The sequence below is a fragment of the Rattus norvegicus genome, chromosome 3 (assembly GCF_021556685.1).
Source record: "Rattus norvegicus strain SHRSP/BbbUtx chromosome 3, alternate assembly SHRSP_T2T, whole genome shotgun sequence".
NCBI classification, from domain to species: domain Eukaryota; kingdom Metazoa; phylum Chordata; class Mammalia; order Rodentia; family Muridae; genus Rattus; species Rattus norvegicus.
The window spans coordinates 114,963,027-114,987,446 of record NC_141536.1 but is presented as its reverse complement, the minus strand read 5'-3'; the positions used below and the strand labels follow the sequence as shown (position 1 = coordinate 114,987,446).

Sequence of the window (24,420 nt, the reverse complement as noted above, 5' to 3'; positions counted from 1 at the left end):
ACAATATACATGCGTACAATCCTACATATACTGCAGGCGATGCCCCCATTCTCTAGGCAAAGGCCAAGCCAGAGGTTTCACAATGTGAATGAAACAAAGCATCATTCCTCCTGTGACCCCCCACCCCTGACTCTGCAGCTTCTTATAGTTACATACAATTCAGGGGACTTTTGGTCGCTAGAGACCATCTCCTGGGAATATCATGGATCTAAGGGCAGTAACTTGTGAAGCTCAATCCTGGTCCTTTGCCCTCCCCAGGGAGCCGCCAACCTTTTCCATTAGTACTCAAAGCTAGTGTTCAGAGTAGAAACATCCAGGAGAATTGTTTGGGAGCCACGGGCCCGGCCTACTATGTGGGTGGCTCTCATCACTCCTGGTAGATAGGCTTGGTTTGATACCACCATGCCAGTCATTGCACATTAAAAATACCTTGCTCTGGTAGAGCACTTACCTAGGAAGCGCAAGGCCCTGGGTTCAGTCCCCAGCTCCGAAAAAAAAGAACCAAAAAAAAAAAAAATACCTTGCTCGCCACTTGAAATTCTGGAAAACTTGAACCCACATCCCCAAGGACAGCTACCAGGGAGAGCGAAGCAGCAGCTGTAGGCCCCGGGCAAAGGAAAAAGGACCTCAGATTACCTAAATGCTTACCAGCTCTGAGCGGTATTAAAGGACCCACCAGGCCCTGAAGGTAGAGATCACTGCTCACTTATCTTCTGGTGACTCCCAGAGGCTGGTAAGAGGAGCCTGGAGTGTGGCCACGCCCCAACCCCCAGCTCCGCCAGTTCTGTTATTACTCAAAAGAACCCACTTTGTGTGTCCAGCCAGTTCACCATGTGCCATAGGGTCCAGCTCAGGAGCAGGTCTGCTCTGCAAACACCTGATGCAAAGCCTCCCGGGTTTTCATTTTTGGTCCAAACCCTTCCCTATTGAGGGGCAGGAAACGTTCGTCCTTATCCCCAGTCTGCTGCACAGCCAAATCTCCAAGTTCAGATGTGTGCACTATGACTGGGAAAAGGGACCATAGAGAAGTCCAGCTGAAGGATTCATGGAGGGTTGGGGGCAGGGAGCTTCCTGAGGCTCTATCCCTCTCCAGATTTGAGGTGGTTGAGTCAAGACCCAGGAATGACCACAAGGTCAGTTCAGGAAAGTTGACTTCCGGGAAGTGGGTCAGGCCTTGAGAGCAGATGGGCCACAGAGCAGGCCTGCATTCCTCATGGAGAATGACAGGTGTTCTGACGGTTTAGCCCCATTACCAAGAACAGTGTACTGACTGGTGAAGACTAAACTCTCCAAAGTGAATGAGAGCCCCTCCCAAATGACAGTCCCCTATCCTCACCCCCACCACATCGCAAACGCCTCTGTGGGCCTGTCCCTTACTTCCATCAGGTTCTCTGTTCATGTCCATAGCCATGTGTCAGTCCCGTCCTCAGACCCAGGGCCTGGACGTGATCACGGCTCCATTACATGCATATAATGTTTATTACTGAAAAGGAAAAGCAAACAAGCCCTAAAAACCTGTGACAAAACAAATAAACAAATAGCAGGGAGGTTGCTGAAAATGAGCCCTTTCAAGTTTTCTTCAACTTGAGCAATGTGGAAACTGAAGGGAGGAAAAATCCCTCGCAATGTTGACTTAGCTTGTTTCAAATTATGTTACTTAAACGTGCTCAAATATAAAACTAGATATAAACACCTTATGTTTATAGATCTGTCCAACTATAAACGATAAAATTAAATACAAGCCACATTACAAGCACAATGAACCTCACATCAGCGGCCTTGATAGCAAGGCGTAAAATGCATTGTGGCAGGAACTTGGCCCTCCTAGATGTGGCAGAACCCCATACAGTTTGCTCTTGGCTCTGCTGGTTGGAGAAGAGGCCCTCTCCTCACCCTTTCTATAGCACACACCGTGCACCCCACCTCCCTTGGCTTTTGCTCAGCACAAACACTTTTCTTTTTCACTTACACTAAGCCTATGTCTTTTCTCCCCTCACTGGTTTCTAGTGACCAAGGTTGGGGCTTGGTACAGAGAGTTTACAAATCTTCCAGCTCTCTCTTGTTCACAGGGGCACTGCCTGAGGTCTCAGCTACCCACGGTTAAGTCTTCGGAAAATATTAAGACAAAGTTTCCAGATACAGTCGTTTTGATAACAATTCTTACAACTTATTGTTACTGTTGCTCTAGTATTACTTTTAGCTGAACCTAATGTAGAAATGAAATCTCATCATAGATATGTGTGTCCAGAGCAAACAGCATAGCCAAGGTTTGTACCCTGTGCACTACTCATGACTTGAGGCATTGACTAAGTGTCTCAAGATGTTCAGCCCACGGATCAGGGGAGGTCTCATGGATTCGAGGGAACCACTGTACAAAGACAAAGGCTCGATGCTCTTGTGAGTTCCGACTTGCATGGCTGTTATTCTAACAGTCAACATACCCTACTTAGACTATTCTGTTTAGATTATCCTCAAAATTAAAATACACAATTAGCACATTCTTGTCAAAGACCCACGGCATCATTCATACAACAATGCTAAAATCAACCTCACTGTGAAACTTACAGTCTGTGCAGAAAATGAAGGGATTTCTCTGGAGAACGGAGAAACAAAGATAAAAGAGTGGCTTGGATTTGGGAGGCTACCTTCCTCTAAAAGGGCACACATGGAGTCCTTGAAGGGAGCTTTAAATATTTAGATGACAAAACATCTGGTTTTGAAAACTGGGTGCCAGCTTTGTGCAAGGGTCAATGGACTTGGAAAGGGAAAACAATGCCGTTTCAAACTACCTTGGTCAGCTTTTTAAAATTACCCCGAAGTCTCTCTACTTTACAGAGGATGACCACATTTGGAATTGCTTGGGATCCATCCTAGCCCTAAATAGATCTTGGAGATATCCTTCTAGGAGCCCATGCCACTACCCTAGCTTGGGCTCCATCATTGTTCTGAAGTGTGCAGCTTGGTCCCAGGCACAGTTTTGGCTGCACTAAGCCACCATGGCCCTCACTACCTCTGCTGATCAGCTGTGTGGCCTCATTTCACACACCCCTTATTCCATACCTTTTACCCACTCCTGCATGTCTGTTGTCAGTATTATGGGTAAAGGTATGACGTCTTCTATTTGTAGGCTCTTGAACTAACTCCCCATCCTACCTCCAGGTCTGTGGGTCAGGAAGACCCTTGGCTTTTCAAAAGGTAGGAAGCTGATCTTCCAGAAAAAAAATGTAGTTATGACCCACAGCAGTGGGCACCTGGCCCAGATCCTGTTGCCAACTGGATCTCATCCCCTCAGACGGACTATGTGATTGAGCTGGTCCTGCTTTCGCTTCTGATTTTGGGGACATGCTTGCCCTGATGTTGGATCCCTCAACATCACCTACTAGCTACTGGACTCAACCAAAGCCAGATGACCAGGGTCTGTGAGATTGCTTTCTGGTTCATTACAGTGTTCTCTCTAGAAAAGAGGGGAACTCAAAAACTTCACACCACAGTACAGCCCTTGCTGTCACTCCAGGATGGCCACAAGGATCTTATTCCAGTTCATTATGTCTTACTTATCTGGGAAAAATTTCAAATTCTTCCTGCTATGGAAGGAGAAGAGCAAGGCTAAAAGATAGGTAAATTCGATAGATAGATAGATAGATAGATAGATAGATAGATAGATAGATATAGTTAGATAGATACATAGATAGATAGATAGGTAGATAGATAGATAGATAGATATAGTTAGATAGATACATAGATAGATAGATAGGTAGATGGATAGATAGACAGACAGACAGACAGACAGACAGACAGACAGACAGACATAGAGACCTAGATAAGTAGATAGAGATATCTGATACATAGATAAGAGACAGATGATAGGAGATAGGTAAATAGAAGAGAGATGATAGATAAAAGATAGGTAATAGATGATAGATAATAAGTAGATAAATGAAAGATGATACACACACATACATACATACATACTACATACATGGTAGATGATATAGATAAATTTGTTCCCTTGGAAAGAACTTCTCATCTGTCACTCCTTATTCCTTCTCTTTCCTTCTTTACTTTTTATGCTTCAAGGAGGAACTATATATCTTTACATTTTTTCCTTTGTTTTTGAGAATATATTTTTGAAATATATTTGCCCCTTCATCTCCAATTACTCCATGTTTTCCCTAACATGTGCCTTACGAACATCACGTCTTTGTTTCCTGGGTTTGGTTTTGTGTGTGTGAGCGCTCTGATTTTGTGTTTGTTTTTTGATAACTCAAAAACTCCAGTTAGTATTGCCCATTTGTGCATGAAAGTGGGGCCATCCACTGGAGCATGGGAACCTACCTGTAGCCACACCCTCGAAAAGGAACAATTCTTGCTCCTGCAGACACTACCTATAGCCAGAAGCGGCTCCCCAATTAGGGATGGGGCTGGAGACCATTTGTCTCATCTATGCTGAAGTTTCAGCTGGCTCGATATTGCGTAGGTTTTACACAGGCCATGTGTAGGCCAGCACAGCTGCTGTGAGTCCCTGACTATGATAGTCATGTCCAAAGCACACTTGATTCTTAAAAACTCAAAATCACATAAAATAAAAGTGTTAGGTAGAAGGTAAAAGGCTCCTACTCAGTGCTTTGCCTCCAATGTCTTGCTCCAGAACTGACCATTCCTCAGTGGTTTCAAACCAGTAGAAGCATCTAGCTGTTCAAGCTCTTGAGTGTGATTCATTGCAGCCTATTTGTCCTGGTGTCTCAGTGGGCTCTCTCTCTCTCTCTCTCTCTCTCTCTCTCTCTCTCTCTCTCTCTCTCTCTCTCTCCCTCTCTCCCTCCCTCCCCGCCTCCTCTCTCTTTCTCTCCTACTCTGGTCAAGAAGAAGCATGTTTCCCCCATGACATTGCTAAGCTCTTCCTGCTTCTTACCCATGCTCTTTGTTAAACAGAAGCCACTTCCTGTTTGAAGCCATCCTTTTGATCCTGTGGCTTTCCTGTGCCCGCTTGGACTGCATGTGTCCTGGGCTTGCTGCATCACTGCTGTTGGTCTGGGAATTTCTTTACAGAGTCCTCTTGGGCTGGCTCTAGAAAGCCATTGTCTTTTAAGTTCTCAATTCCTGTGTGCCCAGCTACCTTCTTTTCTCATTTACCAAAGAGGCTGTTGTGTTTTCTGTCACCTTGTGGTGTCCCTGTCATTTGCAGATAGCTGGATTCATTTCTGGCTTTCTGCCTTCTTCCTCTGGCTTTCTGCATGTAGCATGCTGTTGTGTTACTGGTGAAATTAGGTGTAGTGATAGATACATTATGCTCAAGATTTCTTGCTCATGAATTTCAGCATGGTTTTGTTTGTTTGTTTGTTTTGAGTTTTTGTTTAGTTTGGACTACATTGATGGAGATTACTATACCTATTACTTTACCTATAAATTCTTTGAGCTCTATGGCCATCTTAACAGTACTAATTATTCCAGTACACCAGCAGGACCGTTCTTTCTAGTTTCTATGTCTACTTCGTCTTCATTCTCTGGTGTCTAGCAATTTCTATGGAAAAGGTTTTTGGCTCAATTCTTTCCCTGTGCACTTTATTTTCATGTTTTGGCTATTTTAATATAGGTCTGCTCTCATGATTTCTTTCTCAGAAATCTTGTCATTTGTACATTGGATATATAAAATGCTAGTTTTGCGTGTTGGTTTTATATCATGAGCTTTCTTGAGTTTATCAGTCCTGTTGTACCTTTGACATTGTCCTTGGGCTTTTCTGTACAAGGAATATCATCTACATCTCTCTCCCATACAAAAATCAACACAAACGGGATCAAAGTTCTAAATGTAAGCCTCTGAAGTTATGAAGGTACAGAATAAAATGGAAGGGGAGCCCTCTAGAAGAGATTAAATAGAAGGGGAGCACCCTAAAATAGCAGTATAGGCAATGATTTTGAAGCTATGACCTCAAAACCACAGGAAAAGTATAAAAGAGGGGTTATATTAAACGAAACTCTTCTGCAGGGCAAAAGGATCAACCACCAGCATAACAGACAGCCCACAGAATGGGAGGGGACATTTGTCATCGGACAACGGCTTAGCATCTAGACTATATAAGAAACTCACAGGACAAACCAAACCACTCAACTTTAAAACAGACACTTCTTAGAAGAAACAGCAGCAGCCAACAAATACATGAAAACACTCAATATCGTTAGCCATCAGGATGGACCAGTAAACTATAGTGTGGTTTTATTTCACCATTCAGAGTAGATGATAGTAAAACAAAGCAGAAAGAATCCTGGTGGATGGTAAATGGAAAATACCACCTTTACACAGCCATCTTAGAGACCACGAGGCTCTTCAAAAAGCCCCAAATAGAATGACCGTATGATCTAACGCAGCATCCCTTTCTGGGCATCTATCCAATAATGAAGCCAGCATACTAAAGACACACCATATACCTGTGTTTGCTGCAGCACCATTCATAATAGCTAATCATGGAACCAACCTTCCTGCCTATCAATAGACAAGCAGACAGAGAAGATGAGTTTTATGTATACAATGGGGTTCAGCCATAAAAGAAATGAAACCTTGCTATTTACAGAATGGACCACTTGGGCCAGGGAAGAAAGATTGCTGCCCCTAGCCCATGCTGAATGAATCTAAAAATCTAGTGTCCAGAGGAATAATCTAGAGGAAAGCAGTCCTGAGCTGCAGCAAGGACTTCTCTTTTGCATGGAGGAATATTTGTTCTAGTGGATCACAGGACTCTCAGTGGCACCGCCAGACTTCTCACCTATGGACAGACAGCCTTCTAATCAGCAGCTCCTGTACAGAGTTTGTAGAACATGCCACTCTGACCAGGTAGTGCCAGAATGCCTCCCCACCCCACCCCAGCTTGGTCTTTAAGCAAGTTCCCTGGGGCTCATTTGCATGTTTTGCATATTTGCACTTAAGGGTAATAAACAATACATGCAAAGTCTCTGGATGCCATCATTTAGGAAATCTGCCAGGGAGGATCAGACAAGAATCTGCCTCGGTGTGCATCTAATGAGGCAAAAGGAAGTTCTAATGGGATTTCATGAATTCAGATCATAATTGGATTTGGTGGAGGGTGTAATTAAATTTCATCAAGAGCCTAAAACCTCTGCCCTAGAAAATAACGGAAGGGTCAGAAAAACCTACCATCTTGCTCAAAGGGAAATGGGGAAATGCTGCAGAAACTCTAAAGCACATCTTAGCCATGGGACGGCCACCCAACATCTGTAGAACTGGGAGTTTCATCTTTAGGTAAGTGAGCTGAAAACACTGTGGTGCATTATGGGTACTAGATTTATGAGGCTGAGAGGGTTAGCCAGACAGCTTGCATCAGTCAAAATGCCCCAGAAGACACCTGCAGCATGCCCTGTGCTATGTGCCAGAGTTTCTAAGCTGCATGGTCTCCATCCCTACATGATGGCTGGGGCAGTGGTGCTGGCTGGCCGCACTGGGCAAAGCCCAGCTCCTGTAGAATGTGAGAACTGGCTCAGTTGTAAGGTGAATGCTCTTGGCTCACTGGGCCCTACTTTGTTGCTCCTAACTAAAATTTCAGGGGACTGGGGAACAGAAATAACTCTCCATTCCTGGAGATTAACCAGAGACAGGAAATGGGTGGGGAGAACATAGATTCATCTTATCCACTTTCTCTTGTATGAATTATGCTTTTGATGTCAAGTCTTTGACTTTTTCCATGGTTAGGGGACCTGTGAATTTTCCCATTTTTGTTTTTGTTTGTTTGCTTTGTTTTGTTTTGTGTTGTGTTGAGACAAGTCTCTTGTAGCTCAGGTTGGCCTCTAACTTATTATGTAAGCTAAGGATGACTTTGAACTTCTACCCTCCTGTCTCCATGTCTCTCCCAAGCTCTGAGATTCCAGGTGTACACACCATGCCCGTGCCTGTGAGGTGTACACACCGTGCCCATGCCCATGAGATTCCATGTGCTCACACTGTGCCCATGCCTGTGAGGTTTACACACTGTGCCCATGCCCATGAGATTCCAGGTGTACACACCGTGCCCAGGTCAGGATTAAATCTAGAGCTTCAGGCATACCAGGTGAAAACTCTAACTAATAAGCTACATTTCTAGCCATTAATTTTCTTTCAAATGCTTCTATTTTTATCATTTATATTTATTTTGGTCTTCTTGAGTACCTTTTGGAAAAACTTGTGATTTTGGGCATATAAACCTGATGGATATTTTGCTAGATGTGTATCAAGATACTGCATTTTCCTTTGAAAACCTCTAAATGCCATGTTTTAAGTTAGAGTTCTTAGCTCGTCCATTACTAGTATGTAGAAGAGCAGTTGTTTTCTATGTCCTGAGGTCTTACTGGACGCAGCAAGTTACAGTAGACTTTCTGTATCCTTTTCAGTGTTCACAAACCTGCAATCTACAGAGACAGGCTTTGTCTACTGTTTAAAGCCTCTATGCCTTCATTTTCCTTGCTGTATTGCATTGCCTATGGTCTCCTATGACACAGTGATGTTCTGTGTAACAGGAATAAATAAGATTCTTGCCTTTTGCCTTGATCTCATAATTTTTCCACCATTCAGTATTTCACCATTAATCGTGTTTGGTATGATATTCATAGATTCTCTTTATTATGTTTACAACACCCTCCTTTCCAGTTTGCTGAAAGTTTTATTACCAAAGGCAGTTGTATATTGTCAACTGCTTTTTCTATGTAAACTAATAGGATCATATGACCTCCCCTTTAATCCACTGATAAAGAAAATTGCATTGATCTCATTTTTGAGTTTTGAAACATCTTTGCATATCAGGAATGGATCTCACTAGCTAGCAGTATGCACTTCATTTTACACATTGCTGGGTTTAATTTATTAACATTTTGCTGAGATTTTTGCTGTCTAAGTTGATGAGTGGCATTGGTCTACGGTTTGGACTCCTGTATACTATTTGTCTGTTAGCTGTGAAAATAAGAATTCTCTCATTTTCCAGAAGAGACTTTGTAAAATTCTTAATTGGCCATTAGAGTTTCTAACCAAGCTCAGGCCTACAAATTATTTTTCAGGGGTTTTTAATCATCACTAAAATGTTAATTTCTGTAACATTATGGGACTACTTGGAGTACTCTTTTATAAGTTTGATAAATTTGAACAGTCGGTGGCTTTTGAAGAATTGTTTCTTTCTTCCTGAGCTGTCAGATTCACAAAGCTTCTTCCTCATTGGTCCCTCAGTAACTGCACAATCTCTGAGGATACATCTTCCATCATTCCTGGTGCTGGCAACTTGGGTCCTTTTGATTTTCTGTCTTTGCTTTTTATCTTAGCTTGTTTTCTATGGCTATGGTAAACATCATTAGCAAAAGCAATTTGGGGAGTAACGGGTTGATTTTTTTTCTTCTTTAAAGCTTATAGTCCATCATGAAAGGAAGTAAGTCAGGGCAGGACTTAGAGGTAGAAACTGATGCAGAGACCATGAAGGAATTTTGCCTAAAGGCTTGCTTCTCTTGGCTTGCTCAACCTTCTTTCTTTTCTTTTTCTTTTTTTCCATCTTTATTAACTTGAGTATTTCTTATTTACATTTCGATTGTTATTCCCCTTTCCGGGTTTCCGGGCCAATATCCTCCTAACCCCTCCCCTCCCCTTCTTTAAGGGTGTTCCCCTCCCCATCCTCCCCCCATTACCGCCCTTCCCCCAACAATCACATTCACTGGGGGTTCAGTCTTGGCAGGACCAAGGGCTTTCCCTTCCACTGGTGCTCTTACTAGGCTATTCATTGCTATCTATGAGGTTGGAGCCCAGGGTCAGTCCATGTATAGTCTTTGGGTAGTGGCTTAGTCCCTGGAAGCTCTGGTTGGTTGACATTGTTGTTCATATGGGGTCTTGAACCCCTTCAAGCTCTTCCAGTCCTTTCTCTGATACCTTCAACAGGGGTCCCGTTCTCAGTTCAGTGGTTTGCTGCTGGCATTCGCCTATGTATTTGCTGTATTCTGGCTGTGTCTCTCAGGAGAGATCTACATCCGGTTCCTATCAGCCTGCAGTTCTTTGCTTCATCCACCTTATCTAATTGGGTGGCTAAATATGTATGGGCCACATGTGGGGCAGGCTCTGAATGGGTGTTCCTTCTGCCTCTGTTCTAAACTTTGCCTCCCTATTCCCTGCCAAGGGTATTCTTGTTCCCCTTTTAAAGAAGGAGTGAAGCATTCTCATTTTGGTCATCCTTCTTGAGTTTCATGTGTTCTGTGCCTCTAGGGTAATTCAAGCATTTGGCTAATAGCCACTTATCAATGAGTGCATACCAGGTGCGTTTTTCTGTGATTGGGTTACCTCACTCAGGATGATATTTTCCAGTTCCATCCATTTGCCTATGAATTTCATAGTCATTGTTTTTGATAGCTGAATAATATTCCATTGTGTAGATGTACCACATTTTCTGTATCCATTCCTCTGTTGAAGGGCATCTGGGTTCTTTCCAGCTTCTGGCTATTACAAATAAGGCTGCTATGAACATAGTGGAGCACGTGTCTTTGTTATATGTTGGGGCATCTTTTGGGTATATGCCCAAGAGAGGTATAGCTGGGTCCTCAGGTAGTTCAATGTCCAATTTTCTGAGGAACCTCCAGACTGATTTCCAGAATGGTTGTACCAGTCTGCAAACCCACCAACAATGGAGGAGTGTTCCTCTTTCTCCACATCCTCGCCAGCATCTGCTGTCACCTGAGTTTTTGATCTTAGCCATTCTCACTGGTGTGGGGTGAAATCTCAGGGTTGTTTTGATTTGCATTTCCCTTATGACTAAAGATTTTGAACATTTCTTTTTTTTTCCACGTGGAGAGGTTTAATGAGAGAAGAGTAGAGGGAGAAACAAAGGAGGCGGGCCATGGGCACGTGGAGGGAAGGTGGGAAGGATGGGGAGAGAAGGGACAGGGGACAGAGGGGAAGAGAGCAGAGAAGCAAGAGCAAGAGAGGGTAAGAGCGATTTTGAACATTTCTTTAGGTGTTTTTCAGCCATTCAGCATTCATCAGCTGTGAAATATTTGTTTAGCTCTGAACCCCATTTTTTAATAGGGTTATTTGTCTCCCTGTGGTCTAACTTCTTGAGTTCTTTGTATATTTTGGATATAAGCCCTCTCTCAGTTGTAGGATTGGTAAAGATCTTTTCCCAATCTGTTGGTTGTCGTTTTGTCCTAACAACAGTGTCCTTTGCCTTACAGAAGCTTTGCAGTTTTATGAGATCCCATTTGTCAATTCTTGATCTTAGAGCATAAGCTTCAGCTGTTCCTGTGGGCCTGTGTCCTGAGTCCACCAGGCAGGTCGCTTGGAGCAGAAAAGTTGGTCTTACCTGTGGTCCTGCGGCTCCAGTTGCTTGTGGGGGGCTGCTTTTGAGTAACCAGGAGGGCCTGTGCAGCCTTTTCCCAGGGCCCCCTTGCACCAGGGTCCCAGATGGCGTTAGGTGTTTTCCTCTGGAGTCAGAAATGTGGGCAGAGTGTAGTCTCTTCTGGCTTCCCAGACTTGTCTGCCCCTCTGAAGGTTTAGCTCTCCCTCCCACGGGATTTGGGTGCAGAGAACTGTTGACTAGTCCCGTCAAGTCCGGGCAGTTTCTGGACTGCAGGGGATCTGCCGCTCGAGTGCCCCTATCTTCCGGTTCCCAGAGGCTGTATACAGTTTCCTCTTGGGCCAGGGATGTGGGCAGGGGTAGGCAGTGTTGGTGGTCTCTCCCACTCTGCAGTCTCAGGAGTGCCCACCTGTCTGGGCAGTGAGTTCTCCCTCCCAAGGGGTTTGGGAGCAGTGAGCTGTGGGCCGGGATCAGCAAGGTTGGGGCTCCAGCTAAAAACTGGGAGTGTCTGGTCCCAGAGGAATTTTGCCTCTGTGCATCCTGAGTCCACCAGGCAGGTCGCTTGGAGCAGAAAAGTTGGTCTTACATGTGGTCCCATGGCTCAGGTTGCTCGTGGGGGTCTGCTTTTGAGCTCTCCGTGAGGGTGGCAACCAGGAGGGCCTATGCTGCCTTTTCCCGGGGCCCCGTGCACCTCAGCCTTCTTTCTTAATATAACTCAAGACCATTTGCTCAGGGGTGGCCCCACCCACAGTGGTCTGGGCACATTTCAAGAAAATGCCCCAGGGACTGTGCCTCACGTGTTTTGATGGGTTTTGTTATTTCTGCCACTCAGTCCTATGTATTTTTTAAGTTCTTCTGAGATTTGATGTTTGATCGAATTATGTCACAGTACCTAATAATACAGTATTTAGCCATATGTAAGAATTAAATAATTTCTTTGGTTAAAACAATGGGCTATATTGTTTGCTAAAATTAGATGGGCACATAAAGGCAAGTATTCTATATTGTCTCTCAAATGTAAAAACTAAGTTCTATGGATCAGCCACCAAGTTCACTGATTCCACAGTGTCTTCTTATAATACAGACCATATTCTGGAATTTTGTTACTTCAGTCACTCTTATTTTCAGTTCTATAACTAACATTCAATCCTTTAGATCTTTTTTATTTCTTTGCTGGGATTTTTTTTGCCTTGTTTTTGCTTGGAAGACATGTTTAATTATCGCAGAAGCATTTTTCGTGCTGGTAGTTACTTTTAAATCCTTGTCATGAAATTCAGCATCTGATTCTTTTCTTTGATCATCTGTTGATAGTTCTCATTTCCTTTATCACTGTCCTGGCTTGTCATAGGACAGTGTCTTATTTGTATCTGGGGTACTTGGATGTTATAATGAGATCCAAAGATTCCTGGATAAGTATGTTCCTCTCTCCGCTGTATTCGTCCTAACAAAAATGGGCCACTGATGTATACTGCCTGGGCATGGGAAGGAGGAGACAGAATGCCAAGTTGTCCCATTCTCCACCTCATTGAGTCCCTATTGATGCTGGGTGTAGATAGGGGCTTAGCTCTCCACTTCTCACTAAAGCCAGGGAAGGAGAAACTTGGGTACTGCTTCACAACATTTCACTCTTTTGAGACCAAGTGCTGGGGCTCAACTCACCGTCAACCACTTTGAGGGCTGAGAGGGATGAGAATTGTGGTTTGAATCTAAAAATACTATTGGAGGTTATGTGCTTGTTTGCCATTTGAGGGACTTTGGAAGTGATCGGTTCATGAGGACTCTGAACTAATCAATGGATTGGTTCATTGATGGGTTTATAATTCGATAGACTATTGAAGATAACGTGAAATCTAATGGAAGGGAGTGGATCCTTGGAGCCTAGATCTTGTACCCTGCACAAAGACAAGAGTCCATGAACTAAAACCTCTGACTGTGAGTCAATATAGGCCCTTCCTACTTTACCTGATGTTTCTTGGGCATTTTGACATCATGATGGAAAGCTGAGAAATGACCATGGTGTCTCCTAGCCCTTATTCCCACAGCTGGCACCAGGGTGAGCATCACTTTACATCACCCAATTGGTAGATATAGAGGCTCCACACATAATAGGCTCCAATGACCCTACTTGGACGATGATCTAGAGCATTCTCTGCTTCCATTGGGAAGAATATAGAAGATCAATCTCCTGTATGACACAGGGTAGGTACATTTTATGCTGCCTACTCCCATGGGCTATGGGACATATATGTCAGCTCCCTGTTAGAACCCCCTGAAATGATTGGTGAGTGGAGTTAGAAGGAGGATCAGTGTGGTGGTGTGAATATGCTTGGCCAGGGAGTGGTACTATTTGGAGGTGTGGCCTTCTTGGAGGAGGTGTGTCACTGTGAGGTGGGCTTTGAGATCTTCCTCTTAGCTGCCTGAGGACAGTCTGCTCCTAGCTTCCTTTGGATCAAGATGTAGAACTCTCAGCTCCTCCTACACCATGTCTTCCTGAACACTGCTATGCTCCCACCTTGATGATAACATACTGAGCCTCTGAACCTGTAAGCCAGTCCCAATTAAATGTTGTCCTTTATAAGAGTTGCCTTGGTTATGGTATCTGTTCACAGCAGCAAAACCCTAACTAAAACAGAAGTTGGGACCAAGGCCTGGGGTATTGCTGTGATAGGACTAACCATGCTTTTGATCGGAGGAATGTGGGTTGTGGAACTTTCTAAAGTAATGGGCTTAATGGACCATACTAGTTGAAGCATGGAAAACAGTGTTTGTGGGGGTGTTTTGACCTGTGGGGACATAGCTCAAGAGGTGTCAGGGGAGAAGATTTTAGTATGTTGCCTAAAGACTGTTTTTGTGAAGAATGTGGCTACTTTTTGCCATTGTCCGAAGAATCTGCCTGAAGCTAAAGTGAAAAGACTTAGATTACTTTCTTTGACAAGTAATGTCAAAGTCCTAAACAGTCTGGTATAAATTCTATGACATGGTTACCACAGTTCATTCTTATAAAAAAATTTTAATGAAAAGTGGCAAGCTGCAAAAAAAAATACAATTTATGGTTCAAAGAGTAAAGGAGCACCAGGAAGTGGAAAAAAGCTAAATGCTGTGTTCAAGGATATTAAATGGAATTAAGGGAGTGGTAACTTTGGGGCGAGATCTCACCCAGCTCATCTTATGCTTTTGCAGTTGAAGAAGGGGTAGTCATATCTAAGCATGACCTGGCTACTGTTTCCGTCTGGACTTTTGATCTGAAATGAACTACAATCCAGAAATGGAGGGCACACCTGTGATCCAGATCTTGAGGCTGGAAGGCACTGACTTTTGATCTGAATCTTGAGGAATGGTGGCCGTGAAAAGCCTGGGCCCAGGCACCTTTAATCCCAGGAGACAGAAGCAAGCAGATCTCTGAGTTCAAGGCCAGCCTGGGACAGAGCAAGTTCCGGGTAGAGAAAAGCTTAGGTCCAGGCAGGGTGGACATCCCTTTAATCCTAGAACTCGGGAGACTCAGAAGAACTTCATATCTGAGTTCAAGATCAGTTTAGAGAGCAAGTTCCAGGACAGCCAAGCTTAGGAAGTGAAAGAGTTGGAAAATAGAAAGTTGATGATAATGTAAGAACAAGGGGGCCATGTTCCAGCCCCAGTAAGCAGCAGAGCTCGGTAGTTTTGACCATGTGGCTCTAGGGCTTTAGAGACAAGAATAGAAGGGACTGCTGGGCAATTGATGCTGGTTAGCTAAAGCTAAGAAATTAGTGATGATTAGGAAACGACCAGCATCACTGAGGTGAAATCTGGGAAGTGTTTTTTGAGAGCACAAAGAAGCTGTGTTTTAGAGATAGCCAAGGTTGTACCTTGTGGTACAGCTGTACTTGGTAATGTGTAAGAGTCACCCAGGTGGTACTGGTTATCAAGGCATGAAGGTGTCATGGAGAGCAGCTGAGGCTTGACACTGGGAGAGGCAAGGGAAGGCCATTGGTGAAGACGAAGCTTCAGTTGCAATTGACAGCCCAGGACTGAAGGGGTCATGCAAAAAGAACCTTGAGGCTTGGCACCATGAAGGGAGCCTATGAGATGCTATTGGTGAAGCCTAGTTGCAACAGAAGATCCCAGTGTACTGGAGATGCCAGCACCATGGGATGACCACCAAGGACAGCAGCAGCAGTGGAGTGGATCAACCTGAGCTTAGAGTGCTACAGAGGGCAGAACTGGAGAAGTAACCTAAGCCCTTTTGAGAAGTCCAGAAGAGTACGTGTGGATCCTAGATATTGGAACAAGAAGCTGTAAAGTTGAAGTTGCCTTGGAGACCCCAAGATGTTAGAGACACCAGAGCCGTGGGATACCTGCCAAGAAAAGCTACTAACAGGGAGTAGAAGCAGCCCTAGAGAAAGAAGTGTGTTGCAGTCAACAAAGCTGAAAGGATTTGGAGATTTGAAGAGCGCTTTAACCTCAGACATGGAGATTTAAGTTTAGAGTTTCCCCGCTGGGTTTCTGTCTTTCTGTGGTCTAGTATTTAGTCATTATGTCATTTTGGAATGGTAATGTATATCCTGTGATGTTGGAAGTATGTGATCTGCTTTGTTATTTTGATTTCTTAAGAGATTACAGTTTGGGGATTGCATGAATTTCAGAAGAGACTTTGAACTTTGGACTTTTGACATTTGTTGAGACTGCTGTAGAAATGTATTGTTGCAGTAAGCTATGCCTAGGTGTGTCATCCATAGACTCATGTGTGTTTCAACAAGCCTATGGGAGCCTGGGAGTGGAATGTGGTGGTTTGTATATGCTTGGCCCAGGGAGTGGCATTGTTAGGAGGTGTGGCCTTGTTGGAGGAGGTGTGTCACTGTGGGAGTTGGTTTTGAGACTCTCCTCTTAGCTGCCTGAGGACAGTCTGCTCCTGGCTTCAAGATCTTTGGATCAAGATGTAGAACTCTCAGCTCCTCCAGTGCCATGCCTGTCTGGATGCTGCCATGCTCCCAAATGATGATAATGTATTGAACTTTTGAACCTGTAAGCCAGCCCCAATTAAATGTTGTCCTTATAAGAGTTGCCTTGGTCATGGTGTCTATTCACAGCAGTAAAACCCTAACTTATAGTTAGGGTCTCATTTCCCTGTGTCTAGCTGCAAAATAGACATTGTCAAGTTTTTTCCACTGTTAGGCCACTGCATTCCTGGTTCTTCAGCTATGGTAGCAGCCTTCATTTTGGAATGTATTTAGACCATGCTTCATAGAAACCTGAACAAGTAACTGCCTTTCCATTTCTCAAGTTCTAAGGTCCCTAGGAGGCTACTATCTTTATTATCCCTTTCAGTCCCACCCTGTTTGTTGGTCAGGTATTGTCCAGGATGTGGAATTATTAAGAGAGAGAACCAGAGAAGAGGTGGCTATTCCATTGACATACCACAAGCCCCACTATTTGTCTGTTGTTTTTGTTCCTTTTGCCTGTTGCAGAAGTCTGTATGTGGAAATACACATGTGCATGTGGAGCCTGAGGTTGACGTCAGGTGTCTTTATTATTGCATTCCAATGTCTATAATGAGGCAGGTTCTTTCACTGAACCCAGAGCTCTCCCTTTTGTCTAGTTTAGCTGCCTGCTCATCCCATGGCGGCCGGATCTCTGTCTCCTATGTGCTGGGATTACAGGCAGCTGTCACAACTGCCCAGCTTTTTACATGGTTTCTGGGACTCCGAACCTGAGTGACCAAGATTGTATGGCAAGCACTCTCTGCTCTGAGTCGTCCAGCCTCTGTTATTCTCTTAAAAACACAACAATCATATCTTATGTGCTATTTTATATCATTTTACTTTCCATAAGTTTTACATTTCTGTTAGAGGCAGAACTGCTTGCAGGTACAATTTTAAAGGTGATATATAATTCCCCACTGAGTGGTCAGAGTACAATTTACATAATCATTTTGCTATTGATATTTATTGCTATAATAAATTATGTAGTGGTGAGAATGTGTTGCTTCAGTTTTTTTTAATTCCATATTTATGATTACTGGGGCAGAGTCCTGGGGTAGAATTACATATAGTCCCAGAGCAACATGTAAACCCTCTTCTACCTCAGCCAACAGTGAGACCTCAGCATGCTTTCAGACACGGCTGACTTCATAGAGAAAGGAGAACAGTGTCCCAGTTTGCCCTAATATGCATGTCTGTGCTGACTAGTAGGGCTGACCATCCCATACCTTTGAATTTAGCATTCTGCTTTTCATGGTTTATCTTCAGAGCCTGCATACTCTATTGGAATAGCCTTGCTAGTATAAAAATCTGACTTAGTACATGCAAGCGGTTTTCTGAAACTACAAAGACATATTTCAACATCAAAGATGACCTAAACGACAAATACCCCAATCCCCTGTTCAACTGCCTGACAGGAAAACACCTGCCAATTAAATGAAGGTATCAGATAAAGATAAAAATGTACAAAACACTTTGGATTTTTTTTGATAGCTCTTGATCTTGAAAAGCATGCTGTTTAAAATGAATAACTGTGTCCTAACCCTTACCTGAAGCATGACCACATTGTCACCTTCAAAGGTTACAAACACATCTGTGTCACATTTCAGGCCTGAGAGTCGGTTTTCCATCATGTAACCCTGTTATAGGGGAAGAGAAGAAGGGGGAGGAAGAAGAAGAAGAAATGTTTTAGTTTGCAATGATGTCATTACATGGGGAAATTAGTTTCCTTAAAATTAAAAGCACAGATTGGTAAGGAGAAAAAAAATAACCATGTATATCTTACTCAGAATAGATTCTATGTATCTATCACATTAGTTAGCTTTGAGGTCACAAATACAATTTTGGGTATTGTCTTCATTGTTGGTAAAACACTTACAAATGGTCATTTCATATTTAACCAAAAGATTTCAACTAATTATACCAATATTCTGTTTTCAAACTCTTCTGAATTCTACTAGTGGCTTATTCGTATTGCGTCCTAGAGAACAATGCCTCCCTCCTCCCTGAAATAATCCTTCTAAGCACTGAGGATTAATGGAAGTCAAGTTAAAAATCTCACATTGACATTATGAGTATTATTAATAATACTCTTGTAAACTCACACATTAACTAGCTTCCTCCTCCTGTCTTCCCCACCCCCTTCCTTCTCTTCCTTTCCCTCCTCTCCTCCCTCCTCTTCCTCTTCCTCTTCCTTCTCTTCCTCTTCCTCCTTTTCACATCTTGAAATCCTATTTCTAAGGTAGCTATGCAGTTACCCAAGCGCTGTCTGACTCCTCCCATAAAGAATCGGCCCCTCAGGAGAACATAGGTTCGGGTCCAGGCAAATGAGAGGAGAGAGTGTCTTATCACTGGCCTAGGAGCTTTCCCCGTGGCAAGGCCCCCCTCTCTCTCTCTCTCTCTCTCTCTCTCTCTCTCTCTCTCTCTCTCTCTCTCCTCTGATCTGCTTCTCTTTCTCATCTGGTTTGTTTTCCTTCTCACACTTCTCACTTCCTTATCTGATTTCCCCATTTTTTTAAGTTTCCGATTTCTGGTTTATCCAGACTCCCCCTTCTTAAATAGCTTACATTGTCACTTCCTCTTTCCCACCCGCAGTAACGGCCGTACCCATCATACAGGATTCCCCGTTTCTCGTTCTCAGTTCTCACTTCCCTTTTCCCATGGTTCACACCTGCCACCCCAGTAGGCTTTCTATTTCTCACTTCCCTCTTCCCACCCGCAGCACCTACCCTAACCCATGTACCAAATTTCCCCCTTTGTCGTTCTCAGTTCTCACTTCCCTTTTCCCATGGCCCACACCTGTAGGCTTTCTATTTCTTACGTCCTTCTTCCCACCCGCGGCACCTACCCTAACCCATGTACCAAATTTCCCCCTTTGTCATTCTCAGTTCTCACTTCCCTTTTCCCATGGCCCACACCTGTAGGCTTTCTATTTCTTACTTCCTTCTTCCCACCCGCGGCACCTACCCTAACCCATGTACCAAATTTCCCCCTTTGTCGTTCTCAGTTCTCACTTCCCTTTTCCCATGGCCCACACCTGGGTTCCGGGCCACCCCAGTAGGCTTTCTATTTCTCACTTCCCTTTTTCCACCCGCTCTACCCTCTGTATCTGCTGTGTGCCTGCCGTAGCCACTGTACTGTTCCCTCCACCCCCTTTCTTATTTCTCAGTTCTCACTTCCCTTTTCCTACCCGCCCTACCCGCAGGATTTCACGCCCTTTCTTATATCTCAGGTCTCACTTCCCTTTTCCCATGTCTCACGTCCGGATTCCTTTCCACCCCCAGATGCTTTACATTTCTCACTTCCTTTATGTAGTTTCACCGGTTTGTATAAGTCAGAGTCCCCACTTGTTGGATTCCCTCTCTGTTCATTTACTTGACAATGCCCCAGCACACGCACCCTCTATGATTTCCTCTTTCCATTTACATCAAGTGTCTTGTTTCCTGTTTTTCTCCTTTTCTCACCTCTCTTATCCGATTTCCCCCTTTCCTTTTTTACTTCCTTTTTTCGCTTTTCTTATTTCAATTTCCTTCCTTTTAAAAGTGTGTGTGTGTGTGTGTGTGTGTGTGTGTGTGTGTGTGTGTGTGTGTGTGTACAGCACAGCAGGTGCCCACAGAAGCCAGAAGAGGAGATTGAATCCCACGGAGCTGCAGTTGCAGGCAGTTGTGAGGTACTCAACATGGGTGCTCAGAACCGAGCTGTACCCTTTACAAGAACAGTGCTGAACTACTGCACCACCACCCCGGCCGTAAAGACATTAACCAAGCAAACAACAGCTCCCTGCCCTCAGTGCCTCTTCATCCTTTATTTCTTAAAAATTCATTTTTTTAATTTTACCTATATGAATGTCCACATGTGCACCGTGGGCATGCCTGGTACCCAGGGAAGCCAGAAGAGGGCATTGGATCCCCTTGAACTGAAGTGACAGGCAGTTATAAGCCACCATGTGAGTGCTGAGAAGGAAATTCCAGTCCTCTACAAGAGCAGCAAATACGCTTAACCACTAAACCATCCCTCCAGCCCCTTAAACACACTTCTAAAATTGGCAGATAGCATATGATTTTTATCACGTACAACATATTCTCAAGTACATACACAGTGAAACAACAGTGCTAATTAACCAACACACCACCTCACGTGGTTATTACATTTGGGTTAAAAACCACATAACACCCATACTCTTTATGTTTTTGAAGAATACAATATATCATTATTAACTAAGCTCTATACCTTTGACCAGTGTTGTTGTCCAGTGGGTCAACAGGTGCCTGATCTGTGGGCTTGGCTGGGGTGAGGGGCTTCTACGAGGATTTCAGTGTTATAACTCTTTAGACAGTATTAGTGAAAGGGCTTGCTTGATATATATTTTACTTGAGGTGAACAAGGGCTATATAAACCTTGGAGAGAGGGGAGGGATTTTCAGGGTGAGTGTGTACTGGCTGAGGCCTAAGGTCCTGGGAACCCCTCTGTGGTGTTTTGAATATGCTTGGCCCAGGGAGTGGCACTATTTGGAGGTGTGGTCTTGTTGGAGTAGGTGTAGCCTTGGAGTAGGTGTGCCACTGTGGGTGTGGGCTTTAAGATCTTCATCCTAGCAGCCTGGAAGTCAGTCTTCTCCTAGCAGCCTTCAGATGAAGAAGTAGAATTCTCAGCTTCTCCTGCACCATGCCTGCCTGCACACTGCCATGCTCCCACCTTGATGATAATAGACTGAATCTCAGAAACTGTAAGCCAGCCCCAAGGAAATGTTGTCCTTTAGAAGAGTTGCCTTGGTCATGGTGTCTTTTCTCCTCAGTAAAACCCTAACTAAGACATCCTCATTTCCATGAAGAGACATTCCAGGTGCTTGCCAGACAGGTTCTGGGGGGAAGTGTAGGTTGATGTCATTATACAAGCGACGGCAGATACAAGATAAAACAAGGCCTGTCATTGGCCAAGAAGGAAGGGAGGTGGGAATAGAGGTTTAAGAAAGAGAAGGGAAAAGGAGAAAGAGAGAGAGGCAACATGGAGGCAGATGTAAACGACCCATCACCATGCATCTCTACATAGATACAGGTTGTTATGAATATTTCTTAAAGGATGGATTTCTGTAGGTCAATTTATCTTATCTAGGTAGGCAGTTTATGTCTTTATCATTTGGTTGTGAGTTTATTGTGTGGATTGAGAATTTAATATATAAATCTGATTGTTAAGTTACAGTTTATTGAGTGATTTCACCGAGTAGTTGGGAGTTTATACTTTAATTACCAGGGGGCGGTCGCTGGGAGTGTGGACAGAGTCCATGGCAGAGAGCTGTCATAGGCCAGCCCAGGCTGGACTTCTAGAGCCCTGATTTTACTGGGTAGCTGGAACCAGAGAGTTCGAGGCTAGTAGAGAGCCACCAGGAGAGATGCTAACCAGAGATAAATTATGGTGAGTTTCATATGGCCCTCCGGTGCTGGAACTAACTCCAGGGACCAGTGTGGTGAGGTGCCACGCTGGAACGGCTCGTGGACCGCCTGGGTCTGAGAGTACTTGGGAGCAGCATGGAGCTACTGAGGTAAAAACACCCTGCAGTGCCATGTGGCACCACGGTGCCGGCACTAGCTTGGGATAAAAGGTTACCGCATTTTTAATATTTACTGCAACGGGAGAGAATATGTTGAGCCTGTAATTTTACCAAAGACTATGTGACATTCCTAAGGCAGAGGATGTGGGGGTTGGGCTCCCCAGATAAGGTCAGGCAGGGAAGAGGAATTCCATCTGGGAAAGGGAGACCTCCATTTTCATTTTGGGTGGAGCTCAGGGGACTGTCCAGTCATGGTATACTGTGACCTAACAGCAGGGTTTCCCAACAATGTCTCGCTACCACATTCCCATTAACTACCCCCAGGCTCCAGCTGGTACCATTCTACCTTCCACTCCCATGACACAAACTTTTTAGTTTTTACATGAGTCACATCATGCAGTATTTATCTTTCTGTACCTGGATCATTCTTTTTTTTTTTAAGATTTATTTATTTGTTATATATAAGTACTGTTGCTGTCTTCAGACACATCAGAAGAGGGCATCAGATCTCATTACAGATGGTTGTGAATCACTATGTGGTTCCTGGGATTTGAACTCAGGACCTCTGGAAGAGCAGTCAGTGCTCCTAACCACTGAGCCATTTTTCCAGCCCTACCTGGATCATTCTACTTAACAAGATGTCCTACAGGTTTATCTACATAAAAGATCAGGATTTCATTCATTTTATGGCCACACACATACACAAAGAAAATTCAGTATGTGTGTGTGTGTGTGTGTGTGTGTACACATATGTGCATACAAAGATAAATGTTTACATGATAAATTTCCCCTGTGGGCTTATGTATAGGAATACTTGATCCCAGTTGGTGACATTTTGAGGAAGATTATAGACGAACATTTAGGTCCTAAAGTATAGGAGGTGAGGTGGTCACTGGAGGTGGGCTTTGAAGTGTGTCCATTATAAGAAATATAAGATTATAAATAATTATTTAAAAAATGACATCATCATTAGATGTGATCCTAGAGCATCTCTTGGTCCATTTTCTGTCACAATAGAATATCTAAGACTAAATGGTTTATGTGTAAAATTATATATGCACACAGACATACAAACATACTTCATTCATTGATTAATACATGGATTGACTGTATACCTTAACTGTTACAAATAGCACAATGAACATGGAGGGCAGACATACCTTCAATATAGTGGTTTAATTTATTTTGGGCTCATGCACAGTAGTGGCATTTCTAGGTGATATTATGATACTATTTTTAGCTTTGTGAGGAACCTCTAAATTGTTTTCCATAGAGACTGTACTCATTCACTTACTTTCCTAGCAAAAGCATACAAGGGTCGCCCCTTCCCCACATCCTAGCCAACACTTGTTATCTTCCATCATTTTTATTATGGCCATTCTTCAAAGCCCATTCCCAGTGACCATCACCTCCTAAACTTTAGGATATAATGGTTCTATAATCTCTCCAAACAGTGCTGCCAATCAGGACCAAGTGTTCTCATGTATAAGCCTGTGAGGACAGTTATCGCTTAAACAACAGCATCTAGCTGCCAGTTTGTTGCAGCAATTCTGCAGTTCCTGCCTCCTGGGCCCTGGGATTATAGGTGGCCGGGGCAACTGCCTGGCTTTCAAATGAGTTTCGAGGATGCCAACTCCAGGCTTCTTGCTTGTGTGCCAAGTACTTTATCCACTGAGCCACCTTCCACCTTTCGTTTGCTATGTTTAATTAGGGCTCCTTTTTATGTATTTATTGCTATTCAGCCAAGCGCTAGGCATCTTTTCTCCTTGTGAAAATGTAATTCTTAAGTATTTCCCCCACTCCATGGGTTATCTCTCTTGCTTCCACTGCCCTAATTTGACATGATCAGTCATGGTTGGGAGTGTTATCTGAGACATCCTTGCTTAGATGAATGTCTTGTGTTTTCTTCTATATGGTTTTATTGTTTGGGGTCTCACTTTTAAGCTCTCTATCAATTTTGAAATAAGCTTTTAATTAGATGAGGATCTAATTCGTGTGTGTGTGTGTGTGTGTGTGTGTGTGTGTGTGTGTGTGTGTGTGTGTGTGTCCTGTTTCCCTTGGCTGAAGAAGCTACCCTCTCTTCCATGCGTCCTTCACACGTTTGTCACAAATCACTTGGATGTAAGCACATAAGTCTCTTTCTGGGCTCTCCACTCTGTTCTGGTGTCTCTGTCTAGTTTGATGTGAGAATCTTGCTGTTTGGTTACTATGGATTTAGAGTCACACAGGGGAGCTCATTGAGCTGTTTAGTAATTTTGCCCAAGGTTGCTTTGACTATTCAGATCTTCTCTTTTTTTTTATGCCATCTGAATTTTGGTAGTGTTCATTGCATTTCTGTGAAGAACAGAATTAACATTTGGGCCTCACACTCTGGGTCCTATGGACATTTTAATAGTACTAATGATATTAATTATTCCAATTCAAGAGCATGGGCTTCATTTCCAGTTCTCTGTCGTTGTCGATTGCTTTCACCATTGCGCTGTGGTTTTGCTTTGTTTCGGAGGTTTTTACCACTTTCCTTAAATGTATTCCTAGTCATTTTTGGCAGCTATTATATCTGAGATTGGGTTTTTTTATTATTCAGATAGTTTTGCACCGATTTGTAGAAACGCTGCTAATTTTG

At 43.6% G+C, this 24,420-nt stretch overlaps 1 protein-coding gene across 2 annotated transcripts in view; it reads right to left on the bottom strand.

Annotated features, from left to right (window-relative positions):
- Positions 1 to 24,420, bottom strand: part of Acoxl (acyl-CoA oxidase-like) — a 305,604-nt gene that overhangs the window by 106,153 nt on the left and 175,031 nt on the right. For both annotated transcript variants that reach the window (NM_001106508.2, NM_001415677.1), the window contains 1 exon segment: positions 17,803 to 17,892. In NM_001106508.2, coding sequence (NP_001099978.1) covers positions 17,803 to 17,892 — 90 coding nt within the window.